Genomic DNA, 26,386 nt, shown 5'->3' on the forward strand with positions numbered 1-26,386 from the left:
TCCCAAGCTTCTGAACTTTTCCTCTTTAAACGCCCTTTGTTTCTATAGTTGTCTTGTCAGCTTTTTGTTTTTACTTTTGTTGTTTTTTTTTATTTCCCTTAGCTCCTTGGCAAACCCTAAGACACAGAAACTTCTTGGCCACCAACAGCTAGCAGCAGGGTCACAGAGACAGGAAACATATTTCATTGTTAGTTCTTTCTTAAAGACTGAAATAGATGCCAAGTTTCTTCCTGGGGTCAAGAGCTCCAAGAGCAAAATAATTTAATATTAAGATACTCTACACAAAGGTTCTTATATCATTACAATAAACCCCAGGATAAAAAGGGCAAGCCTTATTTAGATCAACAGTTCTCTAAAATAATGATACAATATTCTTTGGGAGATGCTGGGTTGGGGAGATATTTTAGTTAAGCCTGGCCTTTGGCAAGTGTTAACTCCTACACAGAACCATCCCTGCATGGTTTTCTCTATTACTCAAGCTTGAATTTTACCAGTTAATTTTTATCCTTGTATTATGAATGCTCCTTTTACTGGCAACATCAAAAGCTTTGCCAATTCTTTCCAAATCTAATGGTAGAATTTTTTGGGGTTTTAGGTGGTTTGATTTAATCAGCTTTAATAAAAAATGTTTTATAATAGTATTATGTTTTTTAAAAAAGCATGTTTTTCTCCTTTTCTGTTCAATAGTACTTCAGCTTTAAGATGGTGATGACTTTTGCTAAGGTATGACTCTAAAACATAGTCTGAGATTTGTTTGGCAAATGAGTGTCTCCAAACATACAAAATTAAAGGAATAATCACATAAAATGTTGAAAGTTCAACTCAGGGTTCTGTCTCAGTGTGCAAGATGGCAATTACATGCCCCAGATCTGAGAATCATTCTTCATTTTTTCTATATTTACATGTAGGCAGGTCCACCCCCACAAGTGATAGGAAGATAGGATTTGGTTCTAGCATTGTCCTATTTTGCTCTATCATCTTAAACTTGGTCTTGGTTTCCATCATTGTCCATCCTAAAGTGGCCCTTTCAGTTCTAACACTTCATGATGGTGGAGGATACTCCAGCAGAATTACTAAGTGATAATTTCATATGGTCATATTCCCTTTTCCTTTACGAGTAAATTCCATCAAACAAACAGCTACTTTGGGAAAAACAAGGTCAAGTCTCAGAGGTCAAATTATTTTTGCTAACTCAATTTGAATCCAGAAATTGTTTTAAAACAAAGGATGGGTTTGATTTAATGGTTTTACATGTAAATCTGTTATGGTAATTTTTTTTAAAAAATGAAGATTTCTGTAAGTAAGTTGTAGAAAAATGAAACACTGGAGTTGTGAAGGACAGTGAGTTTTTTCAACTGAAATATGAAAAAGTAAAAAAAAAAAGGCAAAATAATGATTCTGGAAATAGACACAGCAGCTCTTAACCAAATGTCACACCACCCGCTTATGTGTGAAGTGCCTCTGAAGGGCTCAGGGGATCCAGCTGGGGCAGTGCCTCTGAGAATACACAGACACTGTTGGTGATAGATGACATTTTGGTTACCAATGAATTAGAGAACTGAAACCAAGAATTTAGCTGGAGACAGTCAACCAGAGAGTCTATTATATGTTCGCGATACCCTAGGTAACCAACTAGGCTTTCACAGGAGCAAAGGTTAAAACAACCAAGTTCTTCATGATAACGGCTTGCAAGATTTTTCTCATTTAGAAGCAGTCACTTCTGACCTTTCTCCTGAGGAATCAGATGACAGAAATTGATAAATGAGATACAGGCAAATAGAAGACAGAACACTTTCCTTCAACAAATAGCAGTTTTATTCACTGGTGGGAAGGTGTTTATGACACTATATAGATTGTTTTTGACCACAGTTACAGTATGAAAATATATTAAGCAAATACATAAATTAAATACAAAGACTATGGAAGTGCTTTCTTTAAACAGAGTTGGTTAGAAAACACAACAGTGTGGAGAGGTATTATCATAAGAAAAAAACAGAACCATTGACTGCTATTTTAAATGACCAGATTTGCAGAGAAAGAATACATAATATAAAAAACATAAAAAGTGCTCTATTAACGAACATAACACATTCAGTTGCTAGATGTATTTGCCTTATTTATTTAAGCTTCACACAAATCAAGGAACAGCCAGATGAGGCTCCATGAACACTAGCATTATTAGATACTGACTACCTAAATACCCAAAGTATTGGGCCAGGAGCAATTTCCACTCAAAAGGTATATGTTGAATGTCTATGAGTTGTGTACTAATTTCTATTAGGTAGGAGTATAAAAGAGATCAAAGACTTGGTTCTTATCCTTGCAGAATTGATAAGCTGGATGGGTCCTACCTGGGAAACTAGAGAGTGAGGACTCTTCAGGCCAGAACTTTGGTGCACCTGGTTGTCAGGGTGTTTGGAATTGGGAGATTTCATGAAGGCCACTGGAGGCTCTCACTTCAGCTTGCAGGGGAAAGCCACCCAACTCTATGACACTCCGAAAGCCACAACTGCGTATACTCCTTTCTGTGGGAAGGCTTACTTGCTCACTCACAAGCTGTTATGAAAACACAACATCTCCAACATAACAGAAAGCTTACTCTTAGGATGAAGATAGTTTTTCTTAAAAGAAATTACTTACTGCATAAAACAGCCATAACTAACCTTTCTTGTGAATATTCTAGAAGAAACATACTATTTTGTCTGACATTATTCACCATTTCAACAGCTTATTTTGATATCTTACATAATAAGATCATGTACATGGGCATATAGGTTACAAAAATCATTTTTGGTAGGTCTGTTAATAGAGCTTTTTATTTCCATTACATAAGCCTTTATTTTAGGAGCATTCACCAACCATTTTCTTATGTCATGAATGCATCTATATAGACAATCTTTAAACAAAAATAAAATGCCTTATTTTTGTGTCATATATTTATTCCTAGGGAGCCTCCCTACAAGTCAAGAGTAGTCTTTTAGTCAAAAATATTTCCATTGCTAGAAACATTTTTAGAACAGAACAGATTTTTGCTATTATCATGGCTGCATTAAATGTTACCCTGCATTTTAAGTAAAATGGCCAAACATTTCAAAGGCACCGTCCACTAAAAGAATCTAAGGTAGTGTGTTCAGAATTCCAAACTCAGTTTCGTCAAACACCTGGTAAATTCACAAAATGATGTAGCTTAATCAGCTACATCATCTGGCCAACATAGTCAAAGTGAACCCTTCAAAGGATAATGCATCTTAAGCATATGACATCCCCAAGAAACAGTCTGGACACAGAAGGAATGCTGTTTCTTCTTTCTGATGATGTCTACTTAGATCCTCTCTTTTCAAATATTTTTCCTTCTTTGTATTATTTCACTCATTTTCTGCAGTCATGGTTTATAGATTTTCCCTTGAGTGAAATAATCTTTGAATACTTGATATGATTTGGAATCTCAGATTAAAAATACTCTGAACCTTAACAGAACATTTGGGCTGATAATAGCCTTTTCCACTCTGTCTCTTCTGGAATGAGGTACCTTTGAAGCCTTGCTCATAGCCACTTCCAGGAGGATCAGCCATTCCTTTTTGCCACTCAGTTGTGAGTCATCAATTACTTCATTTCCCCAATGAAATGGAACGTGGAAAGTCCCTGAACTGTTACATCAAACAAGCAGCTTATTATCTATTTTTTTCCCCATCAGGTCAGATTTTGTCTGGCTCATGTGTGTGAACTAATACTCTAGAGCACCCCAGAGTTGGTGCTTAGATTCTGCTACTTGCTGTTATTCAGATCTGGCAGATTTGACTTTAGGATTCCAACCATAGAGACCCAGAAGCCTAAGTGAATGAGAATTTACTGCATAGTCGACAATTTTCTTCCAAGAGAAAGGAGAGTGTTTAAATACAAGAACCTGGATCCTAAGACACTAGAAGAATCAGAGTGTGAAGTATAAGATGTGAAGCCTATTTTTGTATTGCTGGACATCTGGTTAGTGGTTTCATATTATTTTCAAATGTCATTTTGGGCTTTCTTCCAAGAGATAATAAAATTAATTAAAGACCCTACCAAATAAAACTGTCCCCAATATATTGTGTGTTGTGGCCATTTTAGTGTTCAAAAGTGAAATCATTATCATCTCTTCTAAAATGTGGAGCCAGAAAAGACTATTGACATACCAATGGGTATGAGGAGATAAGATGAACGGAAAATAAAATCACCTTCTACTGGGAAAGCAAACATATTCAAAAGGGAGAAGGGGAAGTGTAGTGAAAAAGAGGGGTTTGGGAGTGTTAAGTGCTGCTGAATTTCTTAGGACAAGTGCAGACCCAGACAGGGAGAGGAGCCTTAGAAAAATCTGACTCAAGAGCTGAAAAACTGGCTGCTATCCAGAGAAGACAGAATAGTACGAAATTGATTTAATGAGTAGAGATTAAAGGAGTTAATTATAAAGGACTTGGATAAATAATTATTAAGATGCAAGACAGGAACCTTCCAAGATTTGATAGCTCAGAAGCACTTTGAAGGCTTGATGATTAAAGTGTACTGCACAGGTGCACAGCCAGGATGCCCAGCGCGACAGGAAGTGGAGTGTTTACCAAGTCATAACACATGACAGGATTAAATTAATTGAGCTGAATGTCAAGGAAACCTGTTTTTCCTCCTCCTAAATTTAATAAATAGATCAACTAGATTATGTATTTAGTCTTTGATGGTGGTAGGAGGGAAGACAGTGAAATATTTGTTGCTAAGGAGATTTAAAATTAGACAGGTGGAGGGTAGAAATAAATTTGTCCTGCATTAGACTAAAAGAACATACAGTTTTCCCTTGTCATGTCCATTTCCATAACTCTGATTCCACCCCAGATATGCCAGGGTATGTACTGTGACAGTCGTGTAGGTTTGTTATGGCTTTAATTCTTGATCTGTGCAATGAATTGCTTTCTTTCTCTTTTTGGTCCAGAGATTTGCTAGAGAAGCAGAATCAGCGCTTGCCAGTTTGTGGCCCAAGGAAGGCTGCCACTGCCCTGCTTCTGGGTAATGTCACTGCCTTGCTGAGGCCCTCTTTCAGGTTTAATTGAAAATAGTAACAACAATCCCACCGTTATCACTGTGATGTATTCTCTTTATTGAATAGAAATGTGTAGTTTCTAGGACAGTGCCTAGCAAGTTGCAGGCACTTAAACTTTTCTAAATGAGTGAGAACCTAAAAATGAATTTCTTCCCATGTAGTTGGATGTGCTTTGTACCCAGTGATGTTGGCTTAAAATTCTGGTTTTTAAAAATTTATTGCTTTTTCTTATTAATACAGGGAAAGTTATTCCTAATAGACATATCATCTCATATATCTTTGATCTTTATTTTTTCCCCAGTGGTACCTCTGCCACACTTACATGTATGTTGTTCCTTTTCATTTCCAGAAGAGCCATCTGGTTTCCTGAAACAGGATCAGACCCTAACACTGTCATTTCACAAGGCATTGAGCATGATAACACTGTGAAGATTTGGAATCCTCTTCCCATTCATTCTTATAAAGGTTTTTCCTGTTTCCATAAACTTCAAGAAGCCCTGCAATTTTTTCCAGTTTGGGTGTAGCCTTAATTTACTACAATTATATTAGGTATATTTAATGCTTTTTCCACTTACTATGGCAATTACACCCATTATAGTACTTATGGGGCTCTACAGTTTGTAGCAAAAAATATACATTTTGAAAAGAAATGTACTCTTTCTGCAAATGAAGCTATGAGACCAACAACCTGGATCTCTAAATCTTAAATTTATTACAGAGAAATCTGTAGTGAGAAAAAGGCAAACATTCCCGACTCATCTCTCAGGTAGCCGTGATGATACCATACAGGTGTGTTTCAAATTTTCTCCAGGAAGATCCTTGGAACTGGACCTTGGAGAGAGCAATGTTCACTTTTTGACTCACTGAAATTTGTGATAGTCAAAATTGGTCAACTTGGCAGAGTAGGAGTGCCTTTTATATCAAATACAAATAAATGAAGGTGACTACTTGATATTTTGACCTCAATGATTTACTAAAAAAAAGTGTCTGGGAAATTTTATACTAGGTACCACTGAATTTTTGTTTCAGTATTTTTTTAAATTAGTGATATATGATGTTTGTAGATATTTCTCTAGAGGTATTAACATTAGGCCCTTTGATCAGTAGCATAATACTTCACCACAATCTTCTTTTAATGGGAAATCCAAGTATGACCAGTGCGATTTTGACTTTTCCAGGAGTGCAGCCTCCTAGCAATGAGACAAAGATGAGTGTGTGTCCACTGGCCAAAACACACATCCCACTGTGGGATGCATGCTCACACAGAGCACACCGCGGATGCAGTGGAGCAGTCTCCCATGGTTGCAGATGGCGCTTTGCATGTTGACTGTGTTTCCCGTCAGGGGAGCAGGTGGCACGCTTCTGGATAAGAGGAATTCATCACTTCTGTTCTGGTTGTTCTCTCTCAGAACCCTCAGCCCGGCAGCCTGGACTTGCCTTGCAAGTTACGTGGCCTCTAAGCTGACCACACTGGCTTGGAGCTCTGGCAGGACATAGGGGAGACACTAACAGCGTGAGGCACAAACACCTACTTCAGCTTTGGTGCTGCTTAATCTCATCTCTTCAACCCTTTCTTTTGATTGTTATATTATTACATTGTTACACACATTAATTGCTTTTGGATCATCTTTGGGTCCCAGCAATGCCCTCAAACCAGCTGTACTCTCTGCTCTCTCCAGCCCTGCCCTGTATCCTGCCCAGTAGGTATCAAAACTGGTAAAAAACCATGGCCTAGGGGATCACCCCTGCAACCACCTCCATCCACTTTTTACCACTTGTCCTGTTATACAGGTTGAATTAGTTTAGGTAGAACAAGCCATGAACACTTTGGTGTGGAAAAATAGTATTATATAAAGCTTAATATTAAACATTATGAAAAATACATATTTACAGAAGAAACTACAAATTACAACTATGTACAATAATATCTGTTACCTTTAAATTACATAAAATCTTTAAAATTCTCCAGATTAATAAATTATACATAATATCAACAGAAATAGCTGGCACCTCCATAGGGCATGAAGCAAGTTTTGTTTTTTTTTTTAAATAAAATCACACAGTGAATAGTTTTGATCCAGGAGATCTTCGGGTGCATTCTCAATGCCTTGAATAGCCCGAATCTGAAAGGAAAGACACTGGAATTAGAGGCCGTAGCAGGGTATGTCATAGTTGTTTGTTCTATTTATGAAAATGACGAATGGCAAAGACTAGCAGAAATGACGGAAACTCAATATGGTTTATGATGAGACCATCCCTGTGGGGACCAGGTCACTGCATTCAGGATTGTAGATTACTAGAACTGGAAAAGACTAGTGATTCCAGTCAAACCCTCTGGTTTTCCAGATGAGCCCACAGGCCCAGAGTGGTACAGAAATTCACTCAGGGTTACACAGCTTGTGAATGCTAGCTAGTTCCAGAGCTAGGACCTGAATCCTAACTTTCAGATGCCTGAAGCTAACCATACCATAATTAGCTTCCTTTAAGCACACCCAAGATCACACTAAAAAAAGACCCTTAAACAAGCCAAAACAAGACAAGGAAACTCCAAGATCCCCCAGTGCTTCCTCCATCCTGGGCTTCTTAAAGAATCTCACATGCAAAACCTATTAATTTACTCTCCTGATAACTTAGGGGGTAATTATTTACAAAACAAAAGGATTATCTGATTTACAAAGAATTCCTTTAAATAGCAGCCCTCTCATGTATGTATGTTTTACAGATTATTAACTATTTAATATATTGGCTAGGTGGGTGGGTACAGAGGGTACAGAGAACTAAATAAAACTGAAGAGCATTTTGAAATGGAGATAAAAGAGCTCTGAAATAATGTTTATCCCAAAGAAAAAAAAAAGATCTATGGGTAGACATTGGTCCATGTGGCAAGAAATTGAAACTTACGCTAACAACCACATGAATGAACAATCTTGAACACTCCAGCACCAGTCAAGCCTTCAGATGAGTGTAGCCCTGGCCAATGTCTTGACTCATAACAGACCCAGGACCAGACCACTCAGCTAAGCCCCTTCCAAATTCCTGATCTACAGAAACCATGACATAATAAATGTAGAGGTCAGCTGATAAGTTTTGAGGTAATTTGTTAGCTGGAAATAAATTACAATGTAACTTCAAATTTGCAATTAGCCAGTGTGATAAAATAGATTTTAATGATGGTCCTGAGTAGGAAAAAGCAGACCCTTCACATGTTAATTAATTATTGTCTGATCAAAGCAGTGCCTTACAAAGTTTATACATTTTCTTCTACTGAATTTTTCTTTTAAAAATTACATGTTACGTGCTTGTTCTATAAAATTCAGAAAAAGCATAAAATGGAAGAAAAATGATATGTTATTTTACTGCTCAGAGAAATTTTATTTACTACTGTGATATATTTCTTTATTTCTCTATGGCTTCCCGGGTGGCTCAGTGGTAAACAATCTGTCTACCAATGCAGGAGACACAGGAGACACGGGTTCGATCCCTGCATCGGGAAATCTCCTCAAGGAAAAAATGGCAACTCACTCCAGTATTCCTGCCTGAAAAATCCCACGGACAGAGGAGCCTGGTGGGCTGCAGTCCAAAAGGTCACAAAGAGTCGGACACGACCAAGTGACTGAGCATGCATATTTCTCTCCAGTCTTTTTTTTTTCCCCTCTTTGTGCTGTTTTTGTTTGTTTAACATTCTGCATTTCTTACTTATTTATGAGAAAATCTATACTATTATAATATCCTTAAAAATATCATTCTTAATGACTGCATTGTGTTCTACTCAGTGAATACACCACGGTATGCTTAGTCCTCCACTGTTGAACATTTATGTTTTTTTCACTCAGACCTTTAACTAGGAAAAGCTTCACACATAAAGCTTTTTCAGTACTTAGGGTGGTAGTAGAAATACTGGGTGACAAGAACATAATAAGGACGTTCATACATATGGCCAAGTTCTTCTCCAATGGGATTTTACAATTTGAACTCCCACTTGCTATTTCAAAGCATCCTCTTTGGTAGTAAGCCTTATTCCTTAGAAATATTAAGCCGAGTCCTGAACAGAGGGCACCCCAAGCCTAGGAGGAGAGACCACGTGAAAACTGTGCTCCACCGTGGGGGTTCCCTCCCCACTCAGCCTCTCTTCCTTGTTGCCACTTTTTGAGGGCCTTTCCCTTAAACCTTTGGGGAGAAGAAATGATCAGTGCATGTTGGGAAAGCTTGAGGTTTTTAATGGCTTCCAGATAGACTGTATTTTGCTAAATAAACTTATATAGTAGAGCAGTAAGCTCCTACCTCTGTGATACTCTGGATTCACATTTTCGTAGATTGGAAACAAAGGGTTTTCTTGTTCACTCCGTAGCTTCCTTGCTCTGAGAACATCTCTTACACACTGATGTAGGTACACATACTGACACTATGAAAAAGCAGAAGACATGTCAGAGGAAGGCAAATTCTCAAGCATAAGAAAGTTGAGGGAAACTACTATATATAAAATAGATAACTAATAAGGACCTACTGTATTAAGCATAGGGAACTCTTCCCAATACTCTGTAATGGCCTATATGAGAAGGAATCTAAAAAACAGTGGATATGTGTATATGTATAACTGATTTGCTTTGCTGTACACCTGAAATTAATACAACAGTTGTAAATCAACTGTACTCCAATAAAATTGGTTTTAAAAAAATTTTTTTAAAAGACAAGATACTTATAAAAAAGAAAGAAAGACAAGGGACTCTCTCCAAACCTCAACAGTAATGGGATTCTATAATGGTTAGCAAATTTCATGATAACCCTTCACTAACCTCAGATATGCAGATGACACCACCCTTATGGCAGAAAGTGAAGAGGAACTCAAAAGCCTCTTGATGAAAGTGAAAGAGGAGAGTGAAAAAGTTGGCTTAAAGCTCAACATTCAGAAAACGAAGATCATGGCATCTGGTCCCATCACTTCATGGCAAATAGATGGGGAAACAGTAGAAACAGAGACAGACTTTATTTTTTTGGGCTCCAAAATCACTTCAGATGGTGATTGCAGCCATGAAATTAAAAGACGCTTACTCCTTGGAAGGAAAGTTATGACCAACCTAGATAGCATATTCAAAAGCAGAGATATTACTTTGCCAACAAAGGTCCGTCTAGTCAAGGCTATGGTTTTTCCAGTGGTCATGTATGGATGTGAGAGTTGGACTGTGAAGAAGGCTGAGTGCCGAAGAATTGATGCTTTTGAACTGTGGTGTTGGAGAAGACTCTTGAGAGTCCCTTAGACTGCAAGGAGATCCAACCAGTCCATTCTAAAGGAGATCAGCCCTGGGCGTTCATTGGAAAGACTGATGCTAAAGCTGAAACTCCAATACTTTGGCCACCTGATGCGAAGAGTTGACTCATTGGAAAAGACTCTGATGCTGGGATGGATTGGGGGCAGGAGGAGAAAGGGACGACAGAGGATGAGATGGCTGGACAGCATCACCGACTCGATGGACATGAGTTTGAGTGAACTCCAGGAGTTGGTGATGGACAGGGAGGCCTGGTGTGCTGCAATTCATGGGGTTGCAAAGAGTTGGACACAACTGAGTGACTGAACTGAACTGAATGGCTTCTAGTATGTAGAAGAGTGACTACTTTCTATTACCACAGAGAAGAGGATGAAAAAGGGCAGAAAGGCAGTGTTTATTCATCTTTTTTAGATACATGCATATTTAGAATATGTCCTATGAGGGCCAACAACTATGTCTGACCATAGTAGGTCCTCCACAAATAGTTATTAAATATACAAAATGAATGCCAAACACTGTGCTATGCATTTTATATGAATTATCTCATTTAATTATTTTGACAACCTCATGTAGTAGATACAATGATCCATATGAATAGAAACTAAGAGAAGATAAGTAACTTCTCCAAGGTCACACAGCTAAGAAATGAGATCCTAGGATTTAACCCGGGTATGTGAGCCCAAACTTCGTGCTTTTTTCATTAAATCAATTTTCTTAGATGAAACCTAAAATCATTGCATTATTGAATGTGAAAATAATGTCACTGCATACCGTGTTGTTTCATTCTTTTTGGTGGGGGTGGTGTGGTGAGAAAAAAGAGGTTGTACAATAGATGTGCATATCTTGGGTCTCAGTATCTGAGTCTGACTCATTAAAGAATCTTGAAGATGTTGGTTTGCTGCAGAAAACCATAGAGGCTTTGTGGTTGTTCAGTCGCTAAGTCATGTCCAACTCTTTGTGACCTTCTGAACTGCAGCATGCCAGGCTTCCCTGTCCTTCACTATCTCCTGGAGTTTGCTCAAACTCATGTCCATTGAGTCAGTGATGCCATCCAACTATCTCATCTTCTGCTTCCCCCTTCTCTTCCTGCCCTAAGTCTTTTCCAGCTTCAGGATCTTTTCTAGTGAGTCAGGTCTTAGCATCAGGTGACCAAAGTTTTGGAGCTTCAGGTTCAGCATAAGTCCTTCCAATGAGTATTCAGGGTTGATTTCCTTTAGGATTGACTGGTTTGATCTTCTTGCTGTCCAAGGGACTCTCAAAAGTCTTCTCCAGCACCACAATTTGAAAACATCATTTCTTCAGTGCTCAGCCTTCTTTATGGTCCAACTCTCACATCCATACATGACTACTGGAAAAACCATAGCTTTGACTATATGGACTTTTGTCAGCAAAGTAATGTCTCTGTTTCTTAATACACTGTCTAGGTTTGTCATAGCTTTTCTTCCAAGGAGCAAGTGTCTTAATTTTGTGGTTGCAGTACCATTCACAGTGATTTTGGAGCCCAAGAAAAAGAAATCTGTCACTGCTTCCACTTTTTCCCTATCTATTTGCCATGAAGTGAGGGGACCGGATGCCATGATCTTTGTTTTTTGAATGTTGAATTTTAAGCCAGCTTTTCACTTCCCTCTTTCAACTTCATTAAGAAGGCTTACACAGTGAGAGTAGCCCCACCTGTTACCTATCTGGGAATTACTTTTTTTTTTGCTGTCCCTTTGGAGAAGTTGTGTTCTCCTTTGTGCAGTTTTTTTTAAAAAAATTTTAGATGTTGGAAATGCTTAAATTCTTTACAAATAGAGTGACATTTTGAAATATTTTTATTCACAGTCTGCTGATAATGGTTCTGTTTAAAGAGATAAGAATTCTTATAGTTCAAATTTCTAATCTGCTTTGACATGTTTCCTTGGGTCAGAATTTGAGCAAGAAGTTAACCAAATGTAATGTTTAAAGTGAGTTATAAAGAACAAGACAAAATTAGATTTCAGCCAAATTTTAAGCCAGGAAATTTGGTCATATATCAGATTATTTTCATAAAAAGAGTCATGGAGCAATTCAGAACATTGTCATTTCAACCTGTATGTAAGCAAGTAAAACGTACTGGGTTGGCCAAAATGTTTGTTTGGGTTTTCCATAAAATGTTATGAAAAAACCCAAACAAACTTTTTTGCCAACCCAATGATTATGCTTGTGTGAGAAAGTGACAGATTTTGTGTTGCTCTGAAGCCTAATCAGACTCTTCTAGGTTGGAAAAGCAATTGGTCTCCTCTGGATGTCTGTTTGTGCCATTTACCAGGGCACAATGATATGGGTTGGTTGTTAGTGCCCTAAATCACCATTTGGGTACAGGAGCATGGTGCATCTTGTCTGTGGATTAGAAACTACCTTTGAAACAGAAACAAATATGGAAGAGTCAGTGTTTTGGTGACCAAAAGGACACCACAGAGACCTTCACTGACCATAGAAGCTCAGCCAGAGGCAGTAAACGTGTGCACTGGCTCCTTTCCTTACTACCAACCAAGCTGTGTGATCAGGGAATGAATGTGTAATGTTAGCGCTTGGCCTTGGGCTCTCCTCATGACACAGTATTCCTCAGACGAGGACTCTGGGCTTTTGGTCTGCCACCAGCTGGGATAGGGATCTATCACCACCACTAGACAGGGATCTCAGTTTCTGCATCTGTAAAACAAGGAGGCAAGGGTCTCTTCTATGGCTAACTTCTTTTGACCATTAAAGATTTGTATTAGATTTTGTGCTGCTGTCAATTAGATGGATATCGAAAAACATTCCTGGACTCTATGTTTAAGGTGATCCATGTGGTCAGTTTTAGAGTATTTTCAAGGTTTGAGACACAAAGGGAGACTATAAATCTGTCTTCATCAATGATCTTTAAAAGTGGACAGGTATTCATTTTTATGTGTTGGCACTAGGCATTATCCCTGGGTGCATGGTCATCTACTCAAGGGAACTCATCATGTAGGTCTGGTACAATCATTAGATTAGAACGTTTCAGAGACACAAACCAATCAGAAGTGACATCTGTGTTAATATTAATAACTATTCTCTGTAATTCTGCTCGCAAACTTAACTTACTTGTTATGAGTATCTTATGATCTTGAAAACTTGAGAAGGGTACTCTCCTGAAAATGATTGTTTGTACAGGCAGTCATTTTCCTCATCTTGAAAACTACCAGATTAGAGACTAACACTTCCCTCATTCCTCCCATCCAAAGCATAAATCACATTTTCAATTTTAATGGGATATTAAATGAGTTTGGGACCTTGGAGTTTGGCTGTGAATGAGTTCTCGTATGCTATGCCTTATTAATAAGTTTTTCAACAATGATCTACTCTGGGCTTTGAAACCAGTTAATATTCATTAATTTGCTTTGTCTTAAATATAAATTCTTCTTTTCCCAAAAGAATACCCCTTTGAAAATGATTACTCCTAAAATCTTTCAGATTGTTAATGTGCTCCCCACTTTATTCTTAATGAAAAGTAGACAAAGTCTAATGTATGAACTTCACATCATAAAAGCTCATTTTTCCCCCCTGTCCAGCAAGCTGGTGAAGCCTTAGTTCCATTCAATTTCACCAATATCTGTAGTATGAGATAATATTTATAGGATTGTACTTAGAGCCTTTCATGGTCTCTGAGTGTACAGTTTAGCAGAAGGGCAGGTATGTGAACAAGTAAGGTGATAAACACAGGACAGAATTGTTTATAAAGCTTCATACATGAGAAGAAGCCATCAGGTTCACTTTTGGAGGAGGAAAATATAGATCTAGAAAGAAAAGGTGACATTTGTTAAGAATTTGAGCAAAGAAATAGGACATTCCAAATGATATAAATAACACAAAAGTGTACATATATTCTGGAAACTGTGAGCAGTCTAGTGTAGTTAAAAGGTAGGGTGCATAAGTCATGGGAAACTCCCAGGAGAATCCCCCAAATGTGCACTGAGTCCCACAACATTCCACTGTTTCCTCCTCACGGGAAGCAGATGACATTGACAGATGGTGACTATCAGCTCTTTTTCTTTAACAAGAGCATTTTAATGTCTCTCTCAGAATCAGGCAGGAAACATGCCCCAAGTTAGGCTAAAAGGAGGAGGGTCACACTCACAAATCCCTTGTCTAATGTCTCCTGTTTAGAAGCCTTTGCTCTTTAATATATTGATCAAAACTTGTGAAGCCCACACCCCTTCGTCTCCCAAATAAAGCAGAATAAAGTTGATGCTGACTCTCTCTGTGGACCCAGAAAAGAAATACAAGGGATGTCAGAATGTCCTTTTTCTTTGGCTGGAATCATCACCCTCAGGGGCTCAGCGGCTCAGCTGTGGCTTGCACCCCTCTGCCCTCACTCTCAGGTCCAAGTAAGCGGTACTGGGACTGAATGTCTGAGACTGTAGAAGGAGCCCACCTTCAGCAGAGCCTTAAAGCAAGACAGATAATGTCTAGATATTGTTTGGGCTTTTGTTTGATAGAGAAAAAAGGAAAGAGAAAATTTCTATCTTATTGAAATCTTTATTCAACATGATCAAAAGAATCACTGATTCTGGACCAGAGAGGGAAACCTTCCTTAATTTTGGCAGACCCTAAGAGAGTGGGGGTGGGTGGCATTATGACATGAAACTGGGGAAGTAAGTTGGAGCCAGGTTCTGAAGAACTTGAAAATCATTTTAAAGCAATGAAGAGTTTTCCACAATTTTTCTGCAGGGAGCTGACACAGTGACAGAGCACTTTGCTGGCGGCAGTGGTGATAAAGAGCTGTTTGAGCAGAAGCTGGGGGCAGGGGAGCCGCGAGCAGGCTACCGTGAAGGCTCACGGAGAGGTGATAAAGGGCCAGGCGAGGGCAGAGAGTCTAGAACAAGGAGAAAGATGCTGGGTAGAATGGACAGGGCTTAATGATTGCTCGAATGTGTCTGTGGGAACAGTCAGATCCCCAGCCTGGGCAAACAAGTGAAGGTCAAGATGAATGGCAATCACCTGAAACTAAAAGAAGAAACAGCAGAAGTGCTTCTGTTGTGTGTTTTTTTTAAAAAAATGAATAATGAATTTGGTTTTGTGTTGGAGATGCGATGACTATAAGACTTCCTGGTGGATCTGTTCATGAAGCAGGTACTTGGGTGAATGCTGGGGAAGGAGAATGAGATCTGGGAGATCTGAGCAGGTATGTGGTTCCTGAAGCCATGGGAATGGAAGAAATATGAAGAATGAAAATGGGGAGAAACAAGAGTAGTGCCTTGAGTAGAGACTCTTGAGAACTTGAACACTGAAAAGTCAGTCTGAAGAATAAGAATCACAGAATCCCCAGAGAGGTTAGGAGGAGGAAGGGGAAAGAATAGGTAAAAGAGGAGTTATGTCCAAGGAGGAAGAGGGAGAGCTTTGGTACATTATGTTGCCCCTGCCCTGGATGTCAGCCAGTGATATTTATAGTGGGGTGGGGTTGCCTGTTCTTTGCCAAAATGCATCTCCATAGTTCTGGGCAGGTGTACAGAAGTGATACATGGCCCAAAAAGCCTCTAAAAATAGCTATGGAGCCTGAGCCCTCTACCCCCAACACCTCTTAAGATTATTTATAATGTGATGATCTCCTCCCCAAATCACAATTAAGTATGGCTTAACTGGACATGGAACAACAGACTGGTTTCAAATAGGAAAAGGAGTACGTCAGGGCTGTATATTGTCACCCTGCTTATTTAACTTATATGCAGAGTACATCATGAGAAACGCTGGGCTGGAAGAAGCACAAGCTGGAATCAAGAGAAATATCAATAACCTCAGATATTCAGATGACATCACCCTTATGGCAGAAAGTGAAGAGGAACTCAAAAGCCTCTTGATGAAAGTGAAAGAGGAGAGTGAAAAAGTTGGCTTAAAGCTCAACATTCAGAAAACGAAGATCATGGCATCTGGTCCCATCACTTCATGGCAAATAGATGGGGAAACAGTGGAAATAGTGTCAGACTTTATTTTTTTGGGCTCCAAAATCACTGCAGATGGTGACTGCAGCCATGAAATTAAAAGACGCTTACTCCTTGGAAGGAAAGTTATGACCAACCTAGATAGCATATTCAAAAGCAGAGATATTACTTTGCCAACAAAGGTCCGTCTAGTCAAGGCTATGGTTTTTCCAGTGGTCATGTATGGATGTGAGAGTTGGACTGTAAAGAAAGCTGAGCACTGAAGAATTGATGCTTTTGAACTGTGGTGTTAGAGAAGACTCTTGAGAGTCCCTTGGACTGCAAGGAGATCCAACCAGTCCATTCTGAAGATCAGCCCTGGGTGTTCATTGGAAGGACTGTTGCTAAAGCTGAAACTCCAATACTTTGGCCACCTGATGCGAAGAGTTGACTCATTGGAAAAGACTCTGATGCTGGGAGGGATTGGGGGCAGGAGGAGAAGGGGACGACAGAGGATGAGATGGCTGGACAGCATCACCAACTCGATGGACATGAGTTTGGGTGAACTCCAGGAGTTGGTGATGGACAGGGAGGCCTGGAGTGCTGCAGTTCATGGGGTCGCAAAGAGTTGGACATGATTGAGCGACTGAACTGAACTGAACTGAGTTTGTGAAAATGAAAACAAATTTGTAAATTGATGCCTTGACTTTTTAGCAACATGACTGTAGGATATTTGTTCATTTAATAGATTTTAAAAGAATATTGAGGCTAGAGCCAAGGAAACAAATTCCTACCCTCTAGGAACTTGTAGTCTTGTACAGAAAGTTGAAGGAAAAGAATTATTATATAATGTGATGTAATTCTACAACACTTAATGAAAGAACAGAACTAGACAGTGGTCATCAGTGGCTGCCCAAACCATTAAGTGAAAGGCTGATTGGAAATGTTATAGTGGATGGTCATTGTCAGTTTCATCAGTATAAGGAAGAGACACAAACAGGAAGTGCCTCCTGATGTGATGCAACAGGAAGTACTCAGTACCACCCATGAAGCATGTGATGGTAAAAAGGATCTGAGACTTAATTAAGCCTCTAGATCCAATGAACTGCTGACAAAAATAATGGAAAATAGAGGATTATATCACCTTACATTATGAAAAATAGAATATATTATGAAAAAGCAGTCAGCCACATTTAGGATGTAGGAAAATCTATGGAACAAATGAACTTATTTCTTTAACAAATAAATGGCACAGGAAACAAATCAGAGGGAAGGTTATTATAGATTAAAAGAAATTTAGAAGAGACTTCAACTAAATGCAATGTATGGACTTTGTATTCTAATGGAAACCAAGTGTAAAAAGCAATTTTTGAGATAATTAGGGATATTTAAACACTGACTAGATATTGAATGATATTAAGGGATTATGATTAAAACTGTCAGGCATGATAATGGTATTGTGGTCATGATTTTTGAACAAATCCTTAACTTAAAATACATATATAACTATAAAACATACATGGAATAAAATATATATTATTAACAATATATAGAATATATAATATTAAATATGTATGTTTTAAGATACACAGTATTTAAGGAAGAAATTATGTGATAAGTAGGATTTCCTTTAAAACAGTCCAGTAAGTCATGGGGTAGGGGAACAGTGTGTGTGGGCTATGAATGGAAAAAGAACAAAGAATACTGATGACTGCAGAAACTGGGGTTTGGGTATGGAAATTCATTATATTATTTTCCTTACTTTCATGTATTTTTTAAAAAAATACATAATAAAATATTTAAAATAGAGTGCAATAATTGTTATAATGAAAGGACAGTGGGGATAGAAGATCCTGGGTGTGGGCACTGCCCATAGGAGGCAGTGATGACAGCGTTCTCCCAAATGTGTTAATAACACGAGGGTCTGCAGGATATGAACATGTTCTGCACAAGAAGAGGATGTGGGGGTCAAAGTGGTTTTAGGAACAGTGGGCTCAACAAAGCTCAAGGGGAACCTTTGCTATGGGACATCTCCATTCTGTGGAGCGTGGCCACCTGCAGTTTTCATGCGTCCCATGACTCTGCCAGGGCAGAGTAGCACACAGAACTTTTCACCTTTTTGAGCACAGGCATTTTTTTAAAATAGAAGGTTTTGCACAGTTACTTGGGAAATAGGAGGGCAGGAGAACTTGGACCTGGTAAGGCAATGATGTGGGGAGGGAGGTTTGGTCTGTGCGGGGACACAGATTTGACTCTGAGGCTGTGGGCCAGGGGACTTGGGAATTAGGACTTGGGACTTGGGATTCTCTAGAACAGGCTTTAAGTCCCCGCTCAGATACTTCATAGCTGTGCAAAGTCCTTTAGCCTCTGAACTTATTTTCTATTCTGGAAATGGAAAATAATTCTCTCTTATCTATGTGTGTGTGTGTGTGTGTGGTGTGTGTGAAAATCTAATGAGATGACATGTTTAGAAATACCTTGTAAATGTCAAAGGACTATATAAATGCAAGCATTTATCCTCCACAATTAATGTCAAAGGACTATATAAATGCAAACATTTATCCTCCACAATTAATGTATACTCTTTAGTGTCTCCAGAGATGGGGGTGCAGCTGGGGTGGGCTGGGGAGAGAAGAGATTAGAATCTGCTTCCTTTTTACTAATTGAAGTTCTTGTGCTCAACCACCAGCCTATCTTAAAATGATCTTTAAGATGAACTAGCTGGTTTTTCCCCATGTTCATATATTGATTTTTTTTTTTAATTCATCTTTCTTCCTACCCACCTAAAGAAGATGGACAATTAGTTCAGTAAAGATAAGAATACACATCATCCTCAAGGTCACTGAAATTTCTTTTAAAATAAAAAGTCTTAGAAAACATCAATATTCAATTCTCTTTCTCCTCTTAATGAGTCATAGTTCTTTCCCTTTATCAGATTAAAGCCCTGAACATTTGGGGGCGGAGGAAGACAGACAGGGTGATCTGTGTCCTTCAGCTGAACTCTTACCTCGGTCTGGACCATGTGAACCCTGTGAAGTCTTAGGTCATGCACAGCTCCATAAATATCCACAGAATCTTTGGAGTCTAATTGCTGGAGGATTCGATCCAATGCAATAAAGGTTCCAGTCCTACCCACACCAGCACTAGAAAAGAGAATGAAGAAAGACCACCTTTTTCACTAAACTGGACTTTCTGGACTGCATCCAGTGACTCTGGCACAATCTTTCCTTTCCCTTCCCTTCCAAGTTAGAGAAGAATATTGGATACTTCTTTCTCTCAATGTGTTCTCTCAAAGAAATAAAACCCAAGGTTCTGAACTTCCATCCTTTTCTCCTTCCTTCCTCCACCTCTCCACCCCATCAAGGGTAAGGATTTGCTGCATATCATTTTCAAGCATGCTTTCATACTCTTCCCACATTCATGTAAATCTATACACAATGTACTCATTTAATGTGTTTCCAAAATTTACTAAAACGGTACTCAACAAGTTTATGTATTCTTATGTAAACTTTTCTACTCAATATTGTTTTTGAGATTTGTCTACATTTGTTACAGGTAGACATAATTTCTTTTACAGAGGTCATAAACCACCATTCCCTACTGATAGACAATGAGATTGTTTTTAGTTTTTCTCTATTACAAATTGTGTTGCAGTGAGCATCATTGTGCACTCGTGTGGGATTTCTCGAGGGTTGATATCTAGAAGCAGAACTGCTGGGTTATATTGTATGAACACCTTCAGCATTACCAGGAATTGTCAAATTGCTCCCTAAAGTGATGGCATAACCTGGGGGTTTTTGATGCATGTATTTATAAGATAAAGAAAAACAGGTTTTCGGTGCTATTGGGTGAACATGCCTGCCATTTTCAGAAGGCAGGAAACTCTTGAAAGCTTCACATGCCTATAAAAAGCATCATGGTTCCGATGACATATAAAAGCAGGGCTCCTAGGGTGCTGGGCAGGTTGAGAGGAAGCAAGTGCACATGACATTTCTCTTCCTGGAGCAATTCGCTGCTCTTTGTTTATTCGTGCCGTTCAGTGAGGGCTATCCAAGTGTTTCTGCAAACATTAATTAGCTAAACACTAGGCTCCCCAGGGAGAAAGAGAGGGAGAGACTGCTTGTTAGGTTGATTTTATGGGTTGTACAGGCTGATGCCAAGAGAAGTCAAGAGAGAACAGAAATTTAAGAGCGAAATTGGGTTGCCACAGATGGCAGTGCTACTCCATGGGAAGCTGAGAGCTGTGATCTTAAAGGCTGGTTATGGTTTATACAGATGGAGGAGAGAGAGGGGGCCATTCCAAGGAGAAAGAATGGCAGGAGGCAGGAACGAGCATGAGCCGTCTCCTCCCCAGCTAGAGGGGGAGGTGAGTTTCTGGGAACTTGGATTGAGGGGTGGGATGGGGCCCAATGATGATGAGGGCTTTGCATTGGATACAGTAGGAAAAAAAGCAAGAGGGAGAGAAGGATGGAGAGCCAGAGAGAAAAATGGGAGGTGAAGAGACTGCAAAGGAGTGAGGCTGGGGAGCAGTGGGTGGAAGAGGGCATAAGAACACCCCCTGGGCCCAAGCAGCCTGGCTGGGCACACAGAGCCTCCACCTACCCATTCCCCACGCCTAGACACCCGGCTGCTATACTGCCGGCTCTGGGCGGAAGAGTACCTGCAGTGCACCACAGTGGGCCCGGCCCCGGGGGTCCTGTTGATGTAGTCCCTGACAGTTCTCACAAACTGGATCAGGGACTGGGTGCTCTCCGGGACACCGTGGTCTGGCCATACCGTGTAGTGGAAGTGGCGGATGAGTCTGTGTGCATCCAACTGTTCTTCCTGGAAGAGCAGAGGGGTAAGAAGGGGAACGGCTCAGGGCAAACCTTCAAACCTGACAACCGTGCCCAGGCAGGGATTCCTAGGAGCCAAACTACAGGAGAGGAAACCAGCAGAAATCGGATTCACAGGTGTTCTTCATCTTCCTACACGGTGCTAGTGGTAAAGAACCCACCTGCCAATGCAGGAGACAGAAGAGACGTGGGTTCGATCCCTGGGTCAGGAAAAGCTCCTGGAAGAAGGCATGGCAACCCACTCCAGTGTTCTTGCCTGGAGAATACCCATGGACAGAGGAGCCTGGTGGGCTACAGTCCATGGGGTCACAGAGTCGGACACGACTGAAGCGACTTTAGCACACACTTCATCTTCCCAACTTTGTTAGTCAATGAAGTCAAACGAACAAACATACGCTGCATATCCGAAATTCCCGGATGGTCCACTCGGGCAGCACGGATTCCGACAGCATCTGCAGAATGAGGTCCCCATAGTAGAGGGAATCTTGGTCTGCTGGCCAATAATGGTCACACTTTACCTAGAGGAGGACAGGCAGAAAAAAAAAGTGAGTCTGGAAATGCGCTTCTACCATGAACCTGAACTTTCCCTCCTGGAAATGTCTTCCTGAGTTGGAATCCTGGGTCAGCTGCTAAAGCAATTTGACCATCTGCTTTGCCTTAACCTGCTCACGGGCAGGTCTGAAGCTGGGCTGCTGCTCCCAGTGAGAGAGAGACATCGTCAAGGGGCAAATCCCCCACCTTTAGATTCATTTCCCTTTCAGGTTCAGGTTCTGGGGCTTCAGTTTTTGTTGATTTTCTCAGCCTTTCAATTTCATGGACACATAAACCATGTCTTACAATTTCTTGTGCTCTTTTACTGTTTGTTTTTGCTTTGTTTTGTTTTCCAAAGAAAGATCTAGCTGGGAAGATGAAGGCACTGTCTCCCTGACCCTTTTTTGTCCATGTTTTTACGTTGTTCCAACCTGGATCCAATGCCATGGTCCAGGTGATCTTCGAAAAGTCAGAACATTTAGCTAAAATCACATTCACAGGTGAAGACAGGAGAAAGAGTATTGTGAACATGTATAATTGTTGAACACAGACACTGGGCACTTCACGTAATCTTTCTTTTTTAACCATCAACATAACCATATAAACCATTTAATCAGATAACTATTTTATTTTGTGTCTGCAGACACAGCCTAAAATTCAATACTCCTTACTTCCTGAAATTAGGGGTAGAGCCAGTGACTCTGCCAACATACCTCTTCTCCCCATTCAACAGAGGATGGTGCTGATAAGAGGCCAGGTAATCCTTCTGTGTCCTGGACACTTCTAATAATCCCACTTGTTCAGTGGAAACATCTTTGACTGAAACTTCAGACCCAGCATCTGAACACAGCATCACCTGGGTTTACTACAGAGCTTTTTATAACCGAGTGGCTTTAATTCACTAACAGTGTTCTTGTTTGATCCCTACTTGGTTTTCATGGGGTTTCTTTTAAGATTTTTTTTTTTTTTTTTTTGATGAGGACCATTTTTAAAGTCTTTATTGAATTTGTTACAATATAGCTTCTGTTATATGTTTTGGGTTTTTGGCTGTTTGGTATGTGGGAATTTTGCTTCCTGACCAGAGATTTTCCTACATTGGAAGGTGTGGTCTTAACCACTAGACAGCCAGGAAAGTCCCTACGGGGTTTTATTTCTATGGGGCGGGGAGTTAAACTCCATCCAAGGGGTAGGAAGCAAGGTTAGTATGACAGGAAGACCGTGTACTCACTCGGCCCTTCTCCACACACTGGGTCACCATGACGATGTTGTGAACATTCTGTTCCCACGCCATTTTCCAGAAGTCATCCTTGGTGCCGGGAAGAGGTCCCTGAGTTGCGATGTATTCTCTCCTGAAGTTGTTGCCCTGCAATGAATTTACAATGTGGGGACTCAGAAACAATGGGCCTCTTCAGAACGCTAAACAAAGGGGTTAGCTCTGTAGATTAGGTGAGATGTAAGTCTTTGCCAGGTCCCTGATTTGAAAAAGAGATACTAACACGTGGCAAGGCTTGGGAGCAGGAAGGACAAAGGCCAGAACACTGACCTATTGTGAAGAGCCAAGGTCTTTTTTTATTAGGTTGGGTTTATTCTTAAAGGCAGTGGAGGACTTGGGCCATCATTTAGAAAACACTTCACCCTGTTATGTGTGTGTATACACAATGTGGATTGTCTGAGGAACTGATATTGCCCTATTTAACAAAGAAGAGTTTTACTCATTTTGGATACTTGGCCCTGGGATGTTGGTAAGAGGTACCATGCCAGGGAAACTGAAGGGAAGAGAACCCACTGTTTATTGAGCATCTACCCTATCACAAGCTCTGGCGGTGGTTTAGTCACTAAGTCGTGTCTGACTCTTTGTGATCCCATGGACTATAGCCTGCCAGGCCCCTCTATCCATGGGATTCCCCAGGCGAGAATACTAGAATGGATTGCCATTTCCTTCTCCAGAGGATCTTCCCAACACAGGAATCGAACCCAGGTCTCCTGCCTCGCAGGCAGATTCTTTACCAACTGAGCTACAAGGGAAACCCATAACAAGCTGTGGGTCAGGATTTTCACAGATCTTATTGAATTATAACCATAGCTCTATGAGTTAGGATATTTTCGCCCACATATCCTGCGTTCTAGCAACACTACGGTATTACTTGCAGATCCCAGCTGAAGCTCTTTCTCCTCTTGTCATTCCTCCGGGCCTCTGCTCTGTCACCTCTGCTTCCCCCACCCCCACCCCGCCGACCCAAACACAGCCTCTCTTCTTTATCCTCCAAGTCTCAGCATGTTGCCTGCTCTGCTGAACTTTCCTTTATCTTCATCTCTGCTGGAGGATGTTTTCCCAGAAGCTCCTGTGGCAACCTCTAGCCTCTTGCTACTCAGAGAGGGCTCCTCAAACCAGCAGCAGGGGGTCATCAGGCAGCTTGTTAGAGATTCAGAATGCCAGGTTCCACCCAGTCCTGCTGAATCAGAAGCTGCATTTTTTTTTCTTCAGGCATGTGGGAATTTAGTTCCCCAACCAGAGATCAAACCCACTCCTCCTGCGGTGGAATGCAGAATCTTAACCACTGGGTTGCCAGAGAAGCCCCAGTCAGAAGCTGGATTTTAACAAGACCTGCAGATGATGCGGGTGTGCGCTAATGTTGGTGAAGAACCACTCTATCCTGTCAAGGGCATCACCTTGTCATTTTCTGATGTCCCAACTCTGCTGAGAGTTCCCAGGGGGTCAGGACTCCATCAGACCCTCTCTCTGTACACAGCACAATGTCCAACTTACAGTTAGCACTTCATTATATAGTGTTTGGGGCTTCCCCGGAGGCTCAACAGTGAAGAATCCACCTGCAATGCAGGAGTCACAGGAAGCCATGGCAACCCACTCCAGTATTCTTGCCTGGAGAATCCATGGACAGAGGAGCCTGATGAGCTACAGCCCATAGGGTTGCATAGAGTCTGACACGAGTGAAGTGACTTAGCATCCACACATATGGTGTTTATGGAGTGAATGGAGGATTATTTAAGGTAAATATTATCCTTATATTTTTTGGAAAAGGAAATGAAGGTCCAAAGGATTGACAAAACTTGCCCAAGATCCCAGAGTCAGCAAAGGGCAGAGATGGGATTCAAACGGGTCTACCTGACCTGAAGCTTTTCCACTGGAGGTGCTGTAGGAGGCTGGTGAATTGCTAGCCAGAATCTGAGCCCAGAGGTGTGACACAACCTTTGAGTTGTGTCTGTGGTTTTCAGAAATCCAAATAACTTTGAATTGGCTTCCCTAGCTAGGCCGCCTCAGCTGTGGAGATTCAGCTTCCTTAGGGAGCTCTAATCTTGACTAAGGGCTGCAGAGAGGAAATAACCTTTGAAAATGCCTCCTGGGCCCATTATAATCCTATGGGACCATAGCCATTGTGAAAGCTGGGCCTTAGTAGCAATTGACTAGGACAGCCTGCATTTTATGGCAATCAGACATGGCCTTTTTTTTTTTTTTTTTCTTCTAAAACGTCCATGTTTCCAGACCTGAGAACAGTGGGAGTGTGTTGGAGGAGAGGTGTCTCCAGCATAACCGCCTGTCAAAGCCTCATCCCAGTTGCTATGGCCCCGGGTTCACTTACAGGGATGTAGCTGGCATTGATGTAGTCAGAGCACGGGTCATCGTCCACGTTGGACAGCTTCACTCGAGAGGAATCATCTGGAAGGAAGTTTATTGAGAAAGATGTATCACTGAGCCATGGGGTGATTTTTCTACTGTTTACAGAACGCTTTGCATTTGACGTGTGCTAGCTCTGACCCCCACCACAACCCCACATGGGAGACAGTCTCAGCTCCATTTTGCAGGTGAAGCTCACACAGAGTTGCACAAGTGGCCCAGAAACATCCAAGCAAATGAGCCAAATGCTCTTCTAAGCCCATCTGTGCTTCCCTCTGTAACACTAACAACATTTGTCTGATGGAGTGGCCAGTTCCTTTTCATTGTTGTAATGAATGCAGTTCAGAAAAGCTACCTTCAATTGCTTCACCCAATTGGGTAAGGATAATAAGAATAATATATGTAATATATATCTTTATATATGAAATAATTGCTAACTAGAGACTTTAAGTAAGCCCAGGTTGACCCTTACTGTTAACCCTGTTACAGCTCTTAACCCTCCAAGGAGAAGCATCAGGACCACGTGATGAAATGTCAACAGCGTGAGAGGTCTCTCTCACAGCCAGAATTTCAGCTGGTTGTTACCCTCTGGAGAGAAGTACAGTAACGTCCAAGTCATTTGTTTTTAAAGACATTTAGAACCTCAGGTCTTCCATATCTAGCTATACCAAGTTGCTTTAGCCCCATTTTTAATCACAGAAAAGGAAAGAAATGGCGAGAGGAAGGCGGTATTACAGATCTCAACACAAAACTTACAGGGCAATATATTGTTGTATCGATTTTTCCCTCTGTTCTCGGGCAGGAGTGCAATGTCACATGATTGGTTTCGACCCACGTCTTTTAAATCCTGTTAGGTCAAAAATAAGTTTGCATGTGAATAATGTGAAACAGAATATGGCAAACTGGACAGTCCTTGAGATACATAATAATATAACAATATGTTACACTAGCTGCATTTGTGGAATGTTTCCTATTCGACCAGGGGCATCGGCGGTCATCCCCACAACAGCCCCGGAGGAGGTAGTCTCATCTCCATTTTACAAACGAGGCTCAGACAGGATAATTCACTTGCCCTGGGTCACACAGGTTGCAAAGCTGGGAACTGAATCCAAAGCCTGGGCACTGTTTACCCAACCGCATTATCTCCCAAGCAAGCAAAA

The 26,386-nt window shown here is 40.7% G+C and overlaps 1 protein-coding gene across 5 annotated transcripts in view; it reads right to left on the reverse strand.

Annotated features, from left to right (window-relative positions):
- Positions 1-1,813: 1,813 nt before the first annotated feature.
- PTPRB (protein tyrosine phosphatase receptor type B) overlaps positions 1,814-26,386 on the reverse strand; it is a 129,177-nt gene continuing 104,604 nt past the window's right edge. For all 5 annotated transcript variants that reach the window (XM_055580480.1, XM_055580470.1, XM_055580492.1 and 2 more), the window contains 8 exons: positions 25,983-26,073; positions 25,192-25,268; positions 22,821-22,955; positions 21,457-21,579; positions 20,887-21,050; positions 19,234-19,369; positions 9,344-9,464; positions 1,814-7,185 (listed from right to left, as the gene is read on the reverse strand). In XM_055580480.1, the coding sequence (XP_055436455.1) occupies positions 7,163-7,185; positions 9,344-9,464; positions 19,234-19,369; positions 20,887-21,050; positions 21,457-21,579; positions 22,821-22,955; positions 25,192-25,268; positions 25,983-26,073 (870 nt within the window). In that variant the 3' untranslated portion in view covers positions 1,814-7,162. The remainder of the gene's footprint in view (positions 7,186-9,343; positions 9,465-19,233; positions 19,370-20,886; positions 21,051-21,456; positions 21,580-22,820; positions 22,956-25,191; positions 25,269-25,982; positions 26,074-26,386) is intronic.

This window comes from Bubalus kerabau, chromosome 1 (genome assembly GCF_029407905.1).
Source record: "Bubalus kerabau isolate K-KA32 ecotype Philippines breed swamp buffalo chromosome 1, PCC_UOA_SB_1v2, whole genome shotgun sequence".
Classification (NCBI taxonomy): Eukaryota; Metazoa; Chordata; class Mammalia; order Artiodactyla; family Bovidae; genus Bubalus; species Bubalus kerabau.